Genomic DNA, 18,926 nt, shown 5'->3' on the forward strand with positions numbered 1-18,926 from the left:
CAGCGGATAACCCTATATCCAAGGACAAGGGTGTCTCTCCTGTGGTGGTTACAGAGTGCTCATCTTCTAGAGGGCCGCAGATTCGGCATTCAGTTTTGTATGTTGGTGACCACGGAGGCCAGCCCGAGAGGCTGGGGAGCAGTCACACAAGGAAAAAATTTCCAGGGAGTGTGATCAAGTCTGGAGATTTTTCTCCACATAAATATAGCTAAAGGTAAATTTATAATGCTCTAAGCTTAGCAAGACCTCTGCTTCAAGGTCAGCCGGTATTGATCCAGTGGGATAAAACATCACGGCAGTCGCCCACGTAAATAGACAGGGCGGCACAAGAAGCAGGAGGGCAGTGGCAAAAACTGCAAGGACTTTTCGCTGGGCGGAAAATCATGTGATAGCACTGTCAGCAGTGTTTCATTCCGGGAATGGAAACTGGGAAGCAGACTTCCTCAGTAGGCACGACCTCCACCCGGCAGAGTGGGAACTTCATGGGGAAGTTTTCCACATAATTGTAAACCGTTGGGAATTACCAAAGGTGGACATGATGGCGTCCCGTCTGAACAAAAAACGGGACAGGTATTGCGCCAGGTTAAGAGACCCTCAGGCAATAGCTGTGGACGTTCTGGTAACACCGTGGGTGTACCAGTCGGTGTATGTGTTCCATCCTCTGCTTTTCATACCTAAGGTACTGAGAATCAGAAGAAGGAGAGGAGTAAAGACTATACTCGTGGCTCCGGATTGGCCAAGAAGGACTTGGTACCCGGAAATTCAAGAGATGCTCACAGAAGACCCGTGGCCTCTACCTCTAAGAAAGGACCTGCTCCAGCAGGGACCATGTCTGTTCCAAGACTTACCGCAGCTGCGTTTGACGGCATGGCGGTGGAACGCCGGATCCTAAGGGAAAAGGCATTCAGGAAGAGGTCATTCCTACCCTGGTCAAAGCCAGAAAGGAGGTGACCGCACAACATTATCACCACATGTGGCGAAAATATGTTGCGTGGTGTGAGGCCAGGAAGGCCCCACGAAGAAATTTCAACTCGGTCGATTCCTGCATTTCTTGCAAACAGGAGTGTCTATGGGCCTCAAATTGGGGTCCATTAAGGTTCAAATTTCGGCCCTGTCGATTTTTCTTCCAGAAAGAATTGGCTTCAGTTCCTGAAGTCCAGAAGTTTGTCAAGGGAGTATTGCATATACAACCCCCTTTTGTGCCTCCAGTGGCACTGTGGGATCTCAACGTAGTTCTGGGATTCCTCAAAACACATTGGTTTGAAACCAGTCAAATCTGTGGATTTGAAGCATCTCACATGAAAAGTGAACATGCTCTTGGACCTGGCCTGGACCAGGCGAGTGTCAAATTGGTGGTTTTTTTCTCAAAAAAGCCCATATCTGTTTGTCCATTCGGACAGGGCAGAGCTGCGGACTCGTCCCCAGTTCTCTCCCTAAGGTGGTGTCAGTGTTTCACCTGAACCAGCTTATTGTGGTGTCTTGCGCCTACTAGGGACTTGGAGGACTCCAAGTTGCTAGATGTGGTCAGGGCCCTGAAAATATAGGTTCCAGGACGGCTGGAGTCAGGAAAACTGACTTGCTGTTATCCTGTATGCACCCAACAAACTGGGTGCTCTTGCTTTTAAGCAGACTTTTGCTAGTTGGATGTGTAATACAATTCAGCTTGCACATTCTGTGGCAGGCCTGCCACAGCCAAAATATGTAAATGCCCATTCCACAAGGAAGGTGGGCTCATCTTGGGCGGCTGCCCGAGGGGTCTCGGCTTTACAACTTTGCCGAGCGGCTATTTAGTCAGGGGCAAACACGTTTGTAAAATCCTACAAATTTGATACCCTGGCTAAGGAGGACCTGGAGTTCTCTCATTCGGTGCTGCAGAGTCATCCGCACTCTCCCGCCCGTTTGGGAGCTTTGGTATAATCCCCATGGTCCTTTCAGGAACCCCAGCATCCACTAGGACGATAGAGAAAATAAGAATTTACTTACCGATAATTCTATTTCTCGGAGTCCGTAGTGGATGCTGGGCGCCCATCCCAAGTGCGGATTATCTGCATTACTTGTACATAGTTACAAAAATCGGGTTATTATTGTTGTGAGCCATCTTTTCAGAGGCTCCGCTGTTATCATACTGTTAACTGGGTTCAGATCACAGGTTGTACAGTGTGATTGGTGTGGCTGGTATGAGTCTTACCCGGGATTCATAAATCCTTCCTTATTGTGTACGCTCGTCCGGGCACAGTACCTAACTGAGGCTTGGAGGAGGGTCATAGGGGGAGGAGCCAGTGCACACCACCTGATCCTAAAGCTTTACTTTTTGTGCCCTGTCTCCTGCGGAGCCGCTATTCCCCATGGTCCTTTCAGGAACCCCAGCATCCACTACGGACTCCGAGAAATAGAATTATCGGTAAGTAAATTCTTATTTTTTCCCACGCACACTGCTGGCTGTTAGTAAGAAGAACTGTATACACTATGTAATAATAGAAAATTTAGAGCTCTTCGTTACATATGTTTTGCAAAAGATATGATAAGCCTCCAGGCCACTTCACGGCTGCTTTATTGCTGGAGGTCCCTAACTAAGCATAAGTCCAGGGCTTGGACCCCACAAAGTCGGCTCAGGCCCGACCACCCTAGGGCAGCACACCATTGAAATACTAAAGTGTTAATATGTGTTAAGAAAGAAGCAGAAGCTATGGGTTAGAAAGTGCTACAAAAATAAGGGTGTTAATAAAATACTCAAAAGAGTAATATTAGTGAAAAAATAGGAGTGTTACATAAGTGCTAAATAAATAATATGGCGTGCTACCCCAAGGTGGCCCAGCCCCACCAGACCGGGGGGTTACCACTCCCCAAACCCATGCACAGCATAATAATAATAATAACAACATCCACTATGGGTCATACAATTGCTTAATGTATGGCCACATGATAATGGCACATACAAATCATATCCAGATTGAGAGCTAGTTTACCTGGAGGCACCCCTGTATCCTCCAAATGGCACCACAGGACCCAGCATGCCCTCCTAATACTGGCTCCATCTATGCCTCACTGAACTGCAATAAATTGTGGAAAACTGCTCTAATCAAGCTGGTAACAATCCCCAGGTGCTGCGGGAGGGGGTTACTCTAGACAAGAAATACAAAAGGGATTTTTCCCACGCACTCTGCTGGCTGTTAGTAAGAAGAACTGTATACACTATGTAATAATAGAAAATTTAGAGCTCTTCGTTACATATGTTTTGCAAAAGATATGATAAGCCTCCAGGCCACTTCACGGCTGCTCTATTGCTGGAGGTCCCTAACTAAGCATAAGTCCAGGGCTTGGACCCCACAAAGTCGGCTCAGGCCCGACCACCCTAGGGCAGCACACCATTGGTGTGCTGCCCTAGGGTGGTCGGGCCTGAGCCGACTTTGTGGGGTCCAAGCCCTGGACTTATGCTTAGTTAGGGACCTCCAGCAATAGAGCAGCCGTGAAGTGGCCTGGAGGCTTATCATATCTTTTGCAAAACATATGTAACGAAGAGCTCTAAATTTTCTATTACATAGTGTATACAGTTCTTCTTACTAACAGCCAGCAGAGTGCGTGGGAAAAATCCCTTTTGTATTTCTTCTAAAGAGTGGGCAAGTGGCGAAATTGCTCAAAGCATCCAATCAACTTTGAGGTAGCATTTACCGAGTACATTCTATAAAATGATCCACTTGTCCACTTCTCCGCCATTTAGAATGCATCCCTCTTGCCCTTAAGTTTCCCAAACTCTACCATTACAGTTCAGGATTTAAGACTATCCATGCTTGAGTCCAAATTATTAAATAAAATTGACCGAGGTACTAATAAAGTCACCTGTACTCGTGCATGGATATCCTTAGTCATACTCTGTACCCCACAACAGTCAACGGCCTTCTTATCCGGGTGTGGTATAATAGATAGACAGTGTCTAGTTAAACAGCCAACAGATAGACACCACATAGACAGTCAAAAGGTCGACTGGGTCAAAAGGTAGACATGAAAAGTAGATTTTTTTTTTTTTTGCATTTGTGGTTTTTGTGCATAGTTTTGTCATCTTGGACCCCCAATTGTAGAAAGGCATCCCACTCGCAGGGTTCAGTGGCTCGCTGCGCTCGCCATGTCCCCCACATGGTTTATAACTAACTCTATGCCGACATGGATAGAGAAGGTATGAAAAGTCCAAAAAACAGTATTTTTTTTTAAAAAAACCCTCTTTTTTCTTTTCTTTAAATGTCGATCAATTTTATGTCGACATTTTTGACCCTGTTGACCTAATGTCTGTTTAACATATGGTGTCTATCTATTGACTGTCTAACTAGACACTATCATCCGGATACCTTCTTATCCAATAGTGCAATGAAAAGTTCTTTAGTATATAAAGTTCAATTTCCCAAAATGGATTTTCCACAATATTATAGATTAAGGTAGGAAGGCTGGTAGATAAGTAATGTCACTTTAAAGTATGCTCATCAACATGGCCTGCGCTATGCTTAAACTCCTGTCTGGAGACCTGCTGTGAAATTTCCAAAGTGCATAGGTAACTGATCCGCGGAGAAAATGACAAGCTCCGTCTGTACCGGTCACCCCAAATGATGCTTGCGTGCGGTGAAAGGTACAGACGGAGCTTGTCAGCCTTCCTACCTTGATCTATAATATTGTGGAAAATCCATTTTGGAAATTGGACTTTATATACTAAAGAACTTTCTTATTGCACTATTGGATAAGAAGTCTGACTGTTGTGGTTACAGAGTATGGTTTTAAATGTGTTTTAATATAGTAATTAAAATTATGGTATTTCACCTAAATTGCGCTCTAAGTCCTAATTGTATTTTATTGCGAACAAGCACTTTCCAGATTGCTCTTTGGGAAATGCATATTAGAATAGTGTTATCAGCATATTTACATAGATACTATTGATTGTTTGCACACGAATATTATTATTATTATTATTATTATTAATATTATTTCTCTTACGTCCTAGAGGATGCTGGGGACTCCGTAAGGACCATGGGGTATGGACGGGCTCCGCAGGAGACATGGGCACTCTAAGACTTTAGATGGGTGTGAACTGGCTCCTCCCTCTATGCCCCTCCTCCAGACCTCAGTTAGATCCTGTGCCCAGAGGAGACTGGATGCACTGCAGGGGAGCTCTAGTGAGTTTCTCTGAAAAGAGTTTTGTTAGGTTTTTTATTTTCAGGGAGCACTGCTGGCAACAGGCTACATGCATCGTGGGACTGAGGGGAGAGAAGCAGACCTACTTAACTGATAGGTTCTGCTTCTTAGGCTACTGGACACCATTAGCTCCAGAGGATCTGAACACAGGTGTCGTCCTCGCTGTTCGTCCCGGAGCCGCGCCGCCGTCCTCCTCACACAGCCGGAAGATAGAAGCCGGGTGAGTATAAGAAGAAAGAAGACTTCACAGGTGGCTGAAGACTTCAGTTCTTCACTGAGGTACTGTGCAGCGGTTACGCTGTGCGCCATTGCTCCCACACTCACACACACAAGGCACTGTAAGGGTGCAGGGCGCAGGGGGGCCCCCCTGGGCAGCAATAATAACCTCAAGGGACACTGGCCAGCATAATAGATACTGCGGAGGCAGTATATTACAAAACCCCCGCCAGTATAAAGAATTTGAGTGGGACCGAAGCCTGCCGTTGAGGGGGCGGAGCTTGATCCTCCAGCACTAACCAGCGCCATTTTCTCCACAGCAAGCTGCAGAGAAGCTGCTCTCCGGACTCTCCCCTGCTGAACACAAGTACAGAGGGCAAAAACGAGGGGGGGGGGGGCACATTTAATTGGCGCAGTAAGTGTATTATATATCTATAAAAGCACTGTACAGACTGGGACTTTGTTCCAGTGGCGCTGGGTGTGTGCTGGCATACTCTCTCTCTGTCTCTCCAAAGGGCCTTATTGGGGGGCTGTCCCCATATTTGTATATCCCAGTGTGTGTGGGGGTGTCAGTACGTGTGTGTCGGCATGTCTGAAGCGGAAGGCTCGTCTAGGGAGGAGGCAGAGCAGATGATTGTGGTGTCTCCGTCGGCACCGCCGACACCTGATTGGTTGGATATGTGGAATGTTTTAAATGCAAATGTGACTTTATTACATAAAAGATTGGACAAAACAGAGTCCAGGGAAAAAGCTGGGAGTCAATCCATGGCTTTCACTGTGTCACAAGGCCCTTCGGGGTCTCATAAACGTCCCCTTTCCCAGATAGTAGACACTGATACCGACACGGATTCTGACTCCAGTGTCGACTATGATGATGCGAGGTTACACCCAAGGGTGGCCAAGAGCATTAATTATGATTATTGCAATAAAAGATGTTTTGCATATCACAGAGGACCCCTCTGTCCCTGACACGAGGGTCTGCATGTTTAAGGAAAAGAATCCTGAGGTAACGTTTCCCCCATCTCATGAGCTGAACGCCTTATTTGAAAAAGCTTGGGAAACTGCAGATTCCCAAGAGAATTATTATGGCGTATCCTTTCCCCTCACAGGACAGGTTACGGTGGGAATCCTCGCCCACGGTGGACAAGGCTTTAACGCACTTGTCCAAAAAGGTGGCGCTACCATCTCCAGACACGGCTGCCCTCAAGGATCCTGCTGATCGCTGCCAGGAAACTACCTTAAAATCAATTTATACGCATACGGGTGCCTTGCTCAGACCGGCAGTAACGTCAGCATGGGTGGGTAGCGCAATTGCTGCATGGGCAGATAACTTGTCCTCTGACATTGACACCCTAGATAAGGATAGCATTTTGTTGACCTTGGGTCACATTAAAGACGCAGCGTTATATATGAGAGGCTGCGAGAGACATTGGACTGTTGGATTCAAGAGCCAATGCCATGGCAATTTCTTCTAGACGGTCCCTGTGGACCCGCCAATGGACGGGTGTTGCCGATTCAAAAAGACATATGGAAACTTTACCTTACAAGGGTGAGGTTTTCTTTGGGGAGGGCCGGGCTTCATCGCCAGAGGTAAAGGTAGAGGGAAAAGAACGCCTGCTACGGCTAGTTCCCAGGAACAAAAGTCCTCCCGGCCTCTACAAAATCCACCGCATGACGCTGGGGCTCCACTGAGGGAGTCCGCACCGGTGGGGGCACGTTTTCGACTCTTCAGCCAGGTCTGGGTTCAAGGGAGGGAAATAGTTTCAGCTGCCATTCAAAAGCTGTGTCAACAGCAAGTGATTATCAAAGTTCCCTTAATGCAACCGGGAAGAGGGTACTATTCAACCCTGTTTGTGGTCCCAAAGCCGGATGGCTCGGTCAGACCCATTCTCAATCTAAAATCCCTGAACCTGTATTTGAAAATGTTCAAATTCAAGATGGAATCTCTCCAGGCAGTGATCTCCAGCCTGGAAGGGGGGGATTTTATGGTATCACTAGACATAAAGGAATCATACCTTCATGTCCCCATTTATCGCCCTCATCATGCGTACCTGAGATTCGCTGTACAGGATCGTCATTACCAGTTTCAGACGTTGCCGTTTGGGCTTTCCACGGCTCGAGGAATTTCCCCAAGGTAATGGCGGAAATGATGGTGCTCCTGCGCAGGCAAGGAATCACAATTATCCCATACTTGGACGATCTCCTGATAAAAGCGAGATCGAGAGATCAATTACTGAAAAGCGTGTCGCTCTCCCTGAGAGTGCTGCAGCAACACGGCTGGATCCTAAATCTACCAAAGTCGCAGTTGATTGCGACAACTCCGCTATCATTTTTGGGTATGATTCTGGGCACGGAAAAGAAGAGTGTTTTTCTCCCAACCGAAAAAGCCCAGGAACTGCAGAACATGGTCGGGGACCTGCTAAAACCAAATAGAGTGTCAATTCATCAATGCACTCGAGTATTGGAAAAAATGGTGGCAGCCTACGAGGCCATCCCCTTCGGCAGGCTGCATGCGAGAACGTTTCAGTGAGACCTTCTGGACTAGTGGTCGGGGTCCCATCTACATATACATCAGAAAATAAGCCTGTCCCCCAGGGCCAGGGTGTCTCTCCTGTGGTGGCTTCAGAGTGCTCACCTGCTAGAGGGTCGCAGGTTCGGCATTCAAGACTGGGTGCTAGTGACCACGGACGCGAGCTTCCGAGGATGGGGAGCAGTCGCACAAGGAAGAAATTTTCAGGGACTGTGGTCAAGCCAGGAGGCTTGTCTACACATAAACGTGCTGGAATTAAGGGCCATATACAACGGCCTAGGACAAGCGGATAATCTTCTTCGCGATCTACCCGTTCTGATTCAGTCAGACAATGTCACGGCCGTGGCTCATGTAAACCACCAAGGCGGGACAAGGAGCAGAGTGGCAATGGCGGAAGCCACCAGGATTCTTCGCTGGGCGGAAAATCACGTAAGCGCTCTGTCAGCAGTCTTCATTCCAGGAGTGGACAACTGGGAGGCGGACTTCCTCAGCAGACACGATCTCCATCCAGGAGAGTGGGGTCTTCATCAAGAAGTTTTCGCAGAGATAACAAGTCGTTGGGGACTTCCTCAAATAGACATGATGGTGTCACGCCTCAACAAGAAACTTCGGATGTATTGTTCCAGGTCGAGGGACCCTCAGGCAGTAGCGGTGGACGCCCTGGTGACACCATGGGTTTTTCAGTCGGTGTATGTGTTCCCTCCTCTTCCGCTCATCTCAAAAATATTGAGAATCATCAGACGAAAAAGATTGCAGACAATACTCATTGTACCGGATTGGCCTCGAAGAGCCTGGTATTCAGATCTTCAGGAAATGCTCACAGAAGATCCGTGGCCTCTTCCTCCCCAGGGAGGATCTGTTGCAACAGGGGCCCTGCGTGTTCCAAGACAAACCGCGGTTACGTTTGACGGCATGGCGGTTGAACACCAAATCCTAGCTAGGAAAGGTATTCCGGGGGAAGTCATCCCTACTCTGATAAAAGCTAGGAAGGAGGTGACGGCGAAACATTATCACCGTATCTGGAGGAAATATGTATCTTGGTGTGAAGCCAAGAATGCTCCTACGGAAGATTTTCAGCTGGGTCGTTTTCTCCATTTTCTACAGACAGGAGTGGATATGGGCCTAAAGTTAGGCTCCATTAAGGTGCAGATTTCGGCCTTATCTATATTCTTTCAGAAGGAATTGGCTTCTCTCCCAGAAGTCCAGACTTTTGTAAAGGGAGTGCTGCACATCCAACCTCCTTTTGTGCACCCAGTGGCACCGTGGGACCTTAACGTGGTGTTACAGTTCCTTAAGTCACACTGGTTTGAACGTCTTCAAAACGGTTGAATTAAAATTTCTCACTTTGAAGGTGGTAATGTTGTTGGCCTTGGCATTTGCGAGGCGGGTGTCCAAATTGGCGGCCTTGTTTCACAAGAGCCCTTATCTAATTTTCCATGTGGATCGAGCAGAGTTGAGAACTCGTCCTCAATTTCTACCTAAGGTGGTTTCGTCGTTTTTCATATGAACCAACCTATTGTGGTGCCTGTGGCTACGGGTGACTTGGAGGATTCCAAGTCCCTTGATGTAGTCAGGGCCTTAAAAATTTATGTAGCCAGGATGGCTCGAGTTAGTAAAACAGAGGCACTGTTTGTCCTGTATGCGGCCAACAAGGTTGGCGCTTCTGATTCTAAGCAGACTATTGCTCGCTGGATCTGTAACACGATTCAGCAGGCTCATTCTACGGCTGGATTGCCGTTACCTAATTCGGTAAAGGCCCATTCCACTAGGAAGGTGGGCTCTTCTTGGGCGGCTGGCCGAGGTGTCTCGGCATTACAGCTTTGCCGGGCAGCTACTTGGTCGGGTTTAAACACTTTTGCTAAATTCTACAAGTTTGATACCCTGGCTAATGAGGACCTCATGTTTGCTCAATCGGTGCTGCAGAGTCATCCGCACTCTCCCGCCCGGTCTGGAGCTTTGGTATAATCCCCATGGTCCTTACGGAGTCCCCAGCATCCTCTAGGACGTAAAAGAGAATAAGATTTTAAACCTACCGGTAAATCTTTTTCTCCTAGTCCGTAGAGGATGCTGGGCACCCGTCCCAGTGCGGACTATTTCTGCAAGGCTTGTATATAGTTGTTGCTTACATAAGGGTTATGTTACAGTTGAGATCAGTCTCTGGCTGATGCTGTTTTGTTCATGCTGTTAGCTGGTTTAGTGTATGCCAGGTTGTACGGTATGTATGGTGTGGGCTGGTATGTTTCTCGCCCTTAGATTAACAAAAATCCTTTCCTTGTACTGTCCGTCTCCTCTGGGCACAGTTATTTAACTGAGGTCTGGAGGAGGAGCATAGAGGGAGGAGCCAGTGCACACCCATGTAAAGTCTTAGTGCCCATGTCTCCTGCGGAGCCCGTCTATACCCCATGGTCCTTACGGAGTCCCCAGCATCCTCTACGGACTAGGAGAAAAAGATTTACCGGTAGGTTTAAAATCTTATTTTCTTTTGTATGGGAGAAAAATAATTTCTTTCCTGTACAACTGTCTATATACATTTTTCTTTCTTTTAGGATATCGTTAAAAGCTGGACTGTCATGGCTGAGCTTAAGAAACTTTGCCCTAAGACAAACTGCTCTTAAGCCTAATGGTGTGTACACACGGTGAGATTTTCTTACGATTTTGACAATATAGTCAAAATCGTAAGAAAAGTTTGTGCAGATCGCAAGGTGAAAGTCACTCATTATGTGCTTGTGATGCCGACCTAGTCCCTGTCGCATAGTGAGAATCGGGCATAGCCGTGTGTATGGGCCTTTATTCCCAACTTATAACTGAATCCATATCCACCCATTGTCACTAGTCTGAGACAAAAAAAACAAGTCAGTCTATAATTTAATTTAAGTATTATTTATTTTATAATTGGTGTCAAAGGAGGGGGGGGTTGAATATGCTGTGTACACAAGTGTTCATGGGCGTTATGAAATTCTTCATGTATGTATTAAAGTACATCTCCAACATAATATACAAAACTTTACAAGGAGTGTTTAGCCATTTACACCAGTCCCTGTGTCAGTGGAGCCCATGCCTGAGCACTGTGCGTTTGAAATGCTGACCACTGTGCCACAGTGCCAAACATGATGTAATTCGTCATGTAAGGGTTTTATTAAATATCCGTTTTCTGTGGAAAAACATTGTTCTACTCTGCTTACTTAAAAAGCATCTATGTCGGATGAATATAACAACATATATTTTTTTGATTGTTGGGGGAAGCAATGCATGTTCTGCAGAATGAGAGGCGGGTTCTGCGATCCAGTAGGGTTTCAGTTTTATTATATTGGAGAAAAATCACTCGTAGGCACAGGTGGTGTACATGCCTAGAAATGTAATCTCGACACTGGACCTTTTTTTTTTTTTTCTTTTTTTTTATTGGATGGTGGGAGATCTTAGACTGGGACATTTAGCAGAAACACAAATGCATTCTAAATGGGTGGTCACTATGGTTAAATGACACAAGACTACACATTGTATTGAAGTAGTCAACACTATTCTAGATTAGGGACTACAGTTTCTGCAAGCCTCCGCTTCTTGGTGTGTTTAAATAGTATTGCCATTTTAAATTTTCCTCTTAAATACAATGAAAATCAGTGGCATGGTAAATGTACATCTGATTTGTTATGTGATGCACATTATTAACTAGACTAAATATTACCGCTCTTGGACAAACCTATTTCTCATTGTCAATGTCTGGTTGGACTACTCCTCTCCCCTTGCCATTTTCGAAGGTCTGACAGCTTTACGAAGCGATGAAGTAATTGACCTTATGATTAAGGAGTATCCAACCAAGCACTCGGAGTACTCCATAATTCTTCAAGAAAAAGAACGCCAACGCATTACTGACCATTACAAGGAATACTCGGTAAGTCATACTGAAAACCATACTCTATTACTCTAATTTGTGTAATTGTTATTGTTGTTATTATTATTATTATTATTATTATTATTATTATCCTTTATTTATATGGTGCCACAAGGGTTCTGCAGCGCCCAATTACAGAGTACATAAACAAATAATCAAACAGGATAACAGCAACTTACAGTTGATGACAGTATAGGACAAGTACAGGGTAAATAAACATAGTTACATCAGCAGATGACACTGGCATAAGTATCAGGTGGCATAAGACTGATGGATTTGGTGCAGTTGAAGATTATTAAAGTAAGAAAGGATAAGCACATGAGGGAAGAGGGCCCTGCTCGTGAGAGCTTACAATCTAAAGGGGAGGGGTAGACAGACAGGGGTGACACAGAGGGTTAGGATGAGATTTGGCTGGGTTTGGTGAAGAAGTGGGTCTTGAGAGCCCGTTTGAAGTTTTGTAGAGAGGTGGAGAGTCTGAGGGGGAGAGGCAGGGAATTCCAAAGAAGTGGTGCAGCACGTGAAAAATCTTGGAGGTAGGAGTGGGAGGAAGTAATCCGTAGGCAGAAGAGTTGACGTGCATTAGCAGAGCTAAGAGGACGAGTGGGAGTGTAAAGGGAGATAAGGTCAGAGATGTAGATGGGAGAGGAGTGGGTGAGGGCTTTGTAAGCGAGTGTGAGAAGCTTGAAATGGATTCTGAAAGGGAAAGGGAGCCAGTAAATGTCTAGTAAGAGAGGAGAGGTGGACGTAGTGTGTTTGGTGAGGAAGATGAGCCGGGCAGCAGCATTGAGGATAGATTGGAGTGGAGAGAGGTATTTGTCAGGAATGCCAGTCAGGAGCAGATTACAGTAGTCCAGTCTGGAGATGACCAGTGAGTGGATAAGAGTCTTAGTAGCATCCTGGGTCAGAAAGGGTCTGATCCTGGAAATATTTTTTAGATGAAAATGGCAGGTTTGTGAGAGGTGCTGAATGTGTGATTTGAAGGAGAGGGAGGAGTCGAGGATTACTCCAAGACAGCGCACTTGGGGGCTAGAGGAGATAGTAGTGCCATCAATAGATAATGAGATTGTAGGAGGTGAGGTTATGCGGGAGGGAGGGAAGATGATCAGCTCGGTCTTAGGCATGTTAAGTTTAAGAAAGCGCTGGGACATCCAGGAAGAGGTAGCAGAGAGACAGTTGGAGATACGAGTGAGGAGAGCAGGGGAGAGGTCTGGAGAGGAAAGATAGATTTGGGTGTCATCAGCATAGAGATGATATTGGAAACCAAAAGAACTAATGAGCTTACCTAGTGAGGACGTATAGAGAGAGAAGAGGACCAAGGACAGAACCTTGGGGTACCCCTACAGTTAGTGGAAGTGAGGGGGAGGTGGAGTCATGAGAGGAGACAGAGAAAGAACGGTCAGAAAGGTAGGAGGACAGCCAAGAGAGGGCAGTGTCACGCAGACCAATGGAGTGAAGAATTTGCAGTAGGAGAGGATGGTCCACAGTGTCAAAAGCAGCAGAGAGATCAAGTAGAATAAGTATAGAGTAGTGTCCCTTAGACGGAAGCTAGACTGGAATGGGTCAAGCAGTGAGTGTGAGGAAAGAAAGGAAGTAAGGCGGTTGTAGACAATACGCTCAAGGAGTTTGGAGGCAAAAGGGAGGAGAGAGATGGGTCGGTAGTTGGAGAGAGTGTTTGGATTAAGTGTAGGTTTTTTAAGAATAGGAGAGATGAGTGCATGCTTGAAGGCAGAGGGGACAGTGCCTGATGAGAGGTGGGAAAGATGGGAACAAGCAGAAGGAGAGAGGTAGCGGAGGAGGCAGGAGGGGATAGGGTCAAGTGGGGAGGTGCTGAGGGGACAGGAACGAATGAGGGCCATGACTTCCTCTCCAGATGCATGGGAGAAAGATGTCAGAGTAGGTGCGAGGGATGGGGAGGGTTGGTAAGGGATGGGACAAAGCTGGTTACTGATGGTCTGGTCTGGTGTGATGTCCTGACGTATGGAGTCAATTTTGGATGTGAAGTAAGTGGCAAAGTCAAGAGCAGAGAGTGAGGAAGGGAAACGAGGTGGAGGTGGGCAGAGGAGTGAGTTGAAAGTGGCAAAGAGGCGCCGGGGGTTGGAAGACTGGGAGGAGATGAGGTTCTTGAAGTATGACTGTTTAGCAAGAAAAAGGGCAGCACTGAAGGATGAGAGCATAAGTTTGAAATGGAGGAAGTCTGCCTTAGAGCGTGATTTCCTCCAGTGTCGCTCAGCAGTACGTGAGCATTTTTGCAGATATCTGGTGCATTTGGTGTGCCAGGGTTGAGGTGTTAATTTGCGAGGGTGAATAGTGGTTGATGGAGCAACAGAGTCGAGAGCAGAAATAAGGGAAGCATTGTATGTGGAAGTGGCTTGTTATGAAAGTCCATTAGGTCTGCTGGCTCCTTGTGCTGGGTTAAAAATTCCTCTCCATGATAAGTTGCTTTGATTACTGACACCAGCTGTATGTGGGCAGCGTTCATCAGAGTTTGGTTGTTAAATTATTTTATACTTGTGGTGGTTCCTGTTGCATCTTTCCCACTAATGATTGTAGTTTGTAATTGAAGTAAACAACCTAATTTTAGATGATTTTTTTAACTGTTTATTATTTTGGATAAAAATGCTTGATTGGAAGTGGTCCGTCCCGTTACCCAGTGACATTGCATTGTATCAGAGTTGCTAGATATCTGACATGCTGCTTGAATTAAAGCTGGTTATACACTTTGAGATACAGATTTGTCCTTACACAGCTTTCCTATAAACAGCATGGCGTGGCGTTCCCGCGATGCAATCCCGGTACATTGTATCCCCGCTAAGTCTCCCTGTGTTTGTCTGGCAGCGGGAGAGTCCACTTCCTGTTGTCAGTGGCCGCATCTACGGATGTGTGTATTTGATCACACGCTCTCGCGATCGCCACAGTGTACCGATCTCAGTAAGTACAGGCTGTGGGAGCATAGCTCCCCGCTGCCCAAACTGTGTAAGTGCCGCCGGCTCCCCATCCTGTTCCAGGCAGCGGGAGCATCGCTCCCCAGCTACCTGTGGCCACTGTATTGAATTTTCTCTGACGTCCTAGTGGATGCTGGGAACTCCGTAAGGACCATGGGGAATAGCGGCTCCGCAGGAGACTGGGCACAAAAAGAAAGCTTTAGGACTACCTGGTGTGCACTGGCTCCTCCCCCTATGACCCTCCTCCAAGCCTCAGTTAGATTTTTGTGCCCGACCGAGCAGGGTGCAATCTAGGGGGCTCTCCTGAGCTTCTTAGATAAAAGTTAGTTTTAGGTTTCTTATTTTCAGTGAGACCTGCTGGCAACAGGCTCACTGCATCGAGGGACTAAGGGGAGAAGAAGCGAACCTGCCTGCTTGCAGCCAGCTTGGGCTTCTTAGGCTACTGGACACCATTAGCTCCAGAGGGATCGAACACAGGCCCAGCCTCGGAGTCCGGTCCCAAAGCCGCGCCGCCGGCCCCCTTACAGAGCCAGAAGCAAGAAGAGGTCCGGAAAATCGGCGGCAGAAGACATCAGTCTTCATCAAGGTAGCGCACAGCACTGCAGCTGTGCGCCATTGCTCCTCATGCACACCTCACACTGCGGTCACTGATGGGTGCAGGGCGCTGGGGGGGGGCGCCCTGAGCAGCAATATTAACACCTTGGCTGGCAATAATACATCACATATAACCCCCAGGGCTATATGGATGTACATTAACCCCTGCCAGAATCCATAAAAATGCGGGAGAAAAGTCTGCGAAAAAGGGGCGGAGCTATCTCCTTCAGCACACTGGCGCCATTTTTCCCTCACAGCTCCGTTGGAGGGAAGCTCCCTGGCTCTCCCCTGCAGTTAATACACTACAGAAAGGGTTAAAAAGAGAGGGGGGGCACAATTTAGGCGCAGTATACAATATATATGCAGCTATAAGGGAAAACACTTTTTTATAGGTGCTATCCCTGTGATATATAGCGCCCTGGTGTGTGCTGGCATACTCTCCCTCTGTCTCCCCAAAGGGCTTTGTGGGGTACTGTCCTCTATCAGAGCATTCCCTGTGTGTGTGCTGTGTGTCGGTACGGCTGTGTCGACAGGTATGTGGAGGATAATGAGGTAGAGGCGGAGCGAATGCCTGTAAATATGTTGTCACCCCCTGCGGGGTCGACACCGGTGTGGTTGAACTTATGGAAGGATTACGTGAAAGTGTCAACTCCTTACATAAAAGGTCGACGACACGGAACAGCCGGCTACTCAGCTTGTGCCTGTTCCAGCGTCTCAAATGTCTTGGGGGGCTCTAAAATCGCCCGCTACCTCAGATAACAGACACAGATGTCGACACGGATACTGACTCCAGTGTCGACATCGATGAGACTGGTGTACCCTCCAAATAGGTCCACCCGTTACAGGATTGAGGCAATGAAAAATGTATTACACATTTATGATTATACCCCAGGTACCACATAAAAGGGTATTGTGTTTGGTGAGAGAAAACTATTAGTAGTTTTTCCTGCATCTGAGAAATTAAATGAGGTGTGTGAGGAAGAGTGGTCTTCCCCCGGTAAGAAATTGATAATTTCTACAACGGTTATTGGCAGCGTACCCTTTCCCGCCAGAGGATAGGTCACGCGGGGAAACACCCCATAGGGTAGATACAGCGCTTACACGCTTATCAGAAAAGGGGGCACTACCGTCTCCGGATACGGCCGCCCTGAAGGAACCTGCTGATAGAAAGCAGGAGGTTACCCTATAAGATATAGTCACACACTAGGGCATTATATTGCGACCAGCCGTTGCTTCGGCATGGATGTGCAGTGCTCCCGCTGCGTGGTCAGATTCCCTGTCGGAAAATAACTATGGATAGGGACAATATTTTGCTGAAAATAGAGCATATAAAAGACGTGGTCTTATACATGCGTGATGCACAGAGGGATATTTGCCGGCTGGCATCAAAAATAAGCGCTAGGTCCATTGCCGCCAGACGGGGGTTATGGACTTGGCAATGGTCAGGCGATGCCGACTCGAATCGGCAAATGGAAGTTGCCCTATAAGGGGGTAAAACTGTTTGGGGATGGTTTTTCAGACCTCCTTTCCACAGATACTGCTGGGAAATCGATTTTTTTTGCCACAGGCTACCCCACAACAAAAGAAAGCACCGTATCAAGTACAGTCCTTTCGGCCCCAGAAAAGCAAGAGGGCTAGAGGCTCATCCTTTCTGCCGAGAGGCAAAGGTAGAGAAAAAAGCTGCAACACACAGCTAGTTCCCAAGAGCAGAAGTCCTCCCTGCGTCCGGTAGGTCCACAGCATGGTGCTGGGGCTGCTCAGGCGGACCCGGGTACGGTGGGGGCCCGTCTCAGGAATTTCAGCACACAGTGGGCTCTCTCACATGGATCCCTGGGTCCTTCAAGTAGTATCTCAGGGGTACAGGCTGGAGTTCGAGACGTTCTTCCCCCCGCCGTTTCCTAAAATCTGCCTTACCGGCACCTCCCTCTGCCAGGGAGACGGTGTTGGTGGATATTCAACACTATAATCACAACAAGTGATTGTCAAGGTGCCCCTCCTTCAGCAAGGAAGGGGTTACTATTCCACAGTGGTTGTGGTACCGAAACGGTTCGGTGAGACCCATCTTGAAATTAAAATGCTTGATCTTTTATATACATATATATATATATATATATACATATTTATATACATTTATATACAAGGTTGCCTTGTGGGAGCGTGCGTACGCATGCTGCCACGAACGCCACGCTGTGCCGAGAAACCTTGACTGAGATGTGTTCGCATCACAGGTAAGGCTACAAGAAGACACCTCTGTATCTGTCCAAACTGACTGTTTGTAATGAAAATCTGGTAATGTATGGGAGCAAATGACAACTATCTGCTTTCAGATGCCTGAAAAAGGACAGAACATATTGTTTGGATAAAATTAATTGAACCAGTTTGTCTGAACGACCATTTTTCTTTTTCATCCACTAGGGGTCACTGGAGTACTCTTGGGGATATGGACGGCTTCCGCAGGAAACAGGGCACTGAATATTTACATTTAGAACTCTCCACCCCTCCATATCCCCGAGTACCTCAGTGTTTTTTCTGTGCTCATGCACTAACAGAAGCTTGTGTGGGTTCCCACACTTATCTTTGAATATTGATTTTAATTTTTAATTTTAACTTTTTTCTACTACTTTAGCACATCCCTTCCCAGTTTCTACTAAAAACATGGGTCCGGGATAGTGCCGCTGCACGGAGCAGCGCATGGCGTGTCTGTCCTCACAAAGAGCACCCTCACAGCCACACGCAGCCCACTGATGCTGCAAGAGCTCGACGGAGCTTACAGAAAGAAGCCCCGTCGCAGCCATGAGCTGCTGCAAGAGCTGGACGGAGCTTACAGGAAGAAGCCCCGTCGCAGCCCTCCCTACAGGAGACGAGGTATGCTGGGGGGGAACGGGGCGGTCAGCGCAGGCTGCCGCCCCGCTGTGTGGGGTCCGTGTTATAATGCCGCCCGCACCCGCAGCTCATACAGCCCGCCCGCCCCAGCCGCTCCGTCCGGCCGCCCCAGCCGCTCCGTCCGCCTGGCACAGCCGATCCGTCAGCGCTATACGTCCTTGAAAGTACCAGCGCTTAGAGGGGGAGAACCGCCGCAGCTCGGCTAGCGACGCCGGAAGCCGCTACGCGCCGCTCCGGCCAGCCGAACTCCGCTGTCTGCATAATGTTCCCTCGGATAAGTGTTTCCCCCCGCCTCCCTGCAATGAGTCAGTTTCCCAGCAACGCTCCCCGCTGAGACACAGCGCTACAGGGAGCACAGGGGGTAGGGGGGGGACAAGTCTGATTACAGCGCTGCTGCAAGAGAGAAAATCTTAATGGGAAGCCTGTATGACAGGCTGCCATATGCACCATAGGTTGTATTAATAGTCTATTGAGCCTATATTAAACTGCAGTCAGGAGGCATGTATTGTAACCTGTCCTGTGATTATCAGTGTAAGCATGGCATGGGGGCCATTTTAACCATGCTTCCTGTTTCTTCCTGTTTGTAATTCCAGAACGTTCCTGTTCTACATCTCTACTCCACCGGAGGCGCAGGAGTGTTAGTGGGAATTTTGGTTCAGGTTTCACATAGGCTGGCCATGTGAACTGCACTTCAGAT

General features: G+C 47.5%; 1 protein-coding gene across 4 annotated transcripts in view; it reads left to right on the plus strand.

Annotated features, from left to right (window-relative positions):
* The window catches only part of PHF10 (PHD finger protein 10), a 368,645-nt gene that overhangs the window by 85,347 nt on the left and 264,372 nt on the right, over positions 1–18,926 (plus strand). For all 4 annotated transcript variants that reach the window (XM_063917747.1, XM_063917748.1, XM_063917745.1 and 1 more), the window contains exon 5: positions 11,677–11,810. In XM_063917747.1, coding sequence (XP_063773817.1) covers positions 11,677–11,810 — 134 coding nt within the window. The remainder of the gene's footprint in view (positions 1–11,676; positions 11,811–18,926) is intronic.

Source organism: Pseudophryne corroboree, chromosome 4 (assembly GCF_028390025.1).
Source record: "Pseudophryne corroboree isolate aPseCor3 chromosome 4, aPseCor3.hap2, whole genome shotgun sequence".
Taxonomy (NCBI): Eukaryota; Metazoa; Chordata; class Amphibia; order Anura; family Myobatrachidae; genus Pseudophryne; species Pseudophryne corroboree.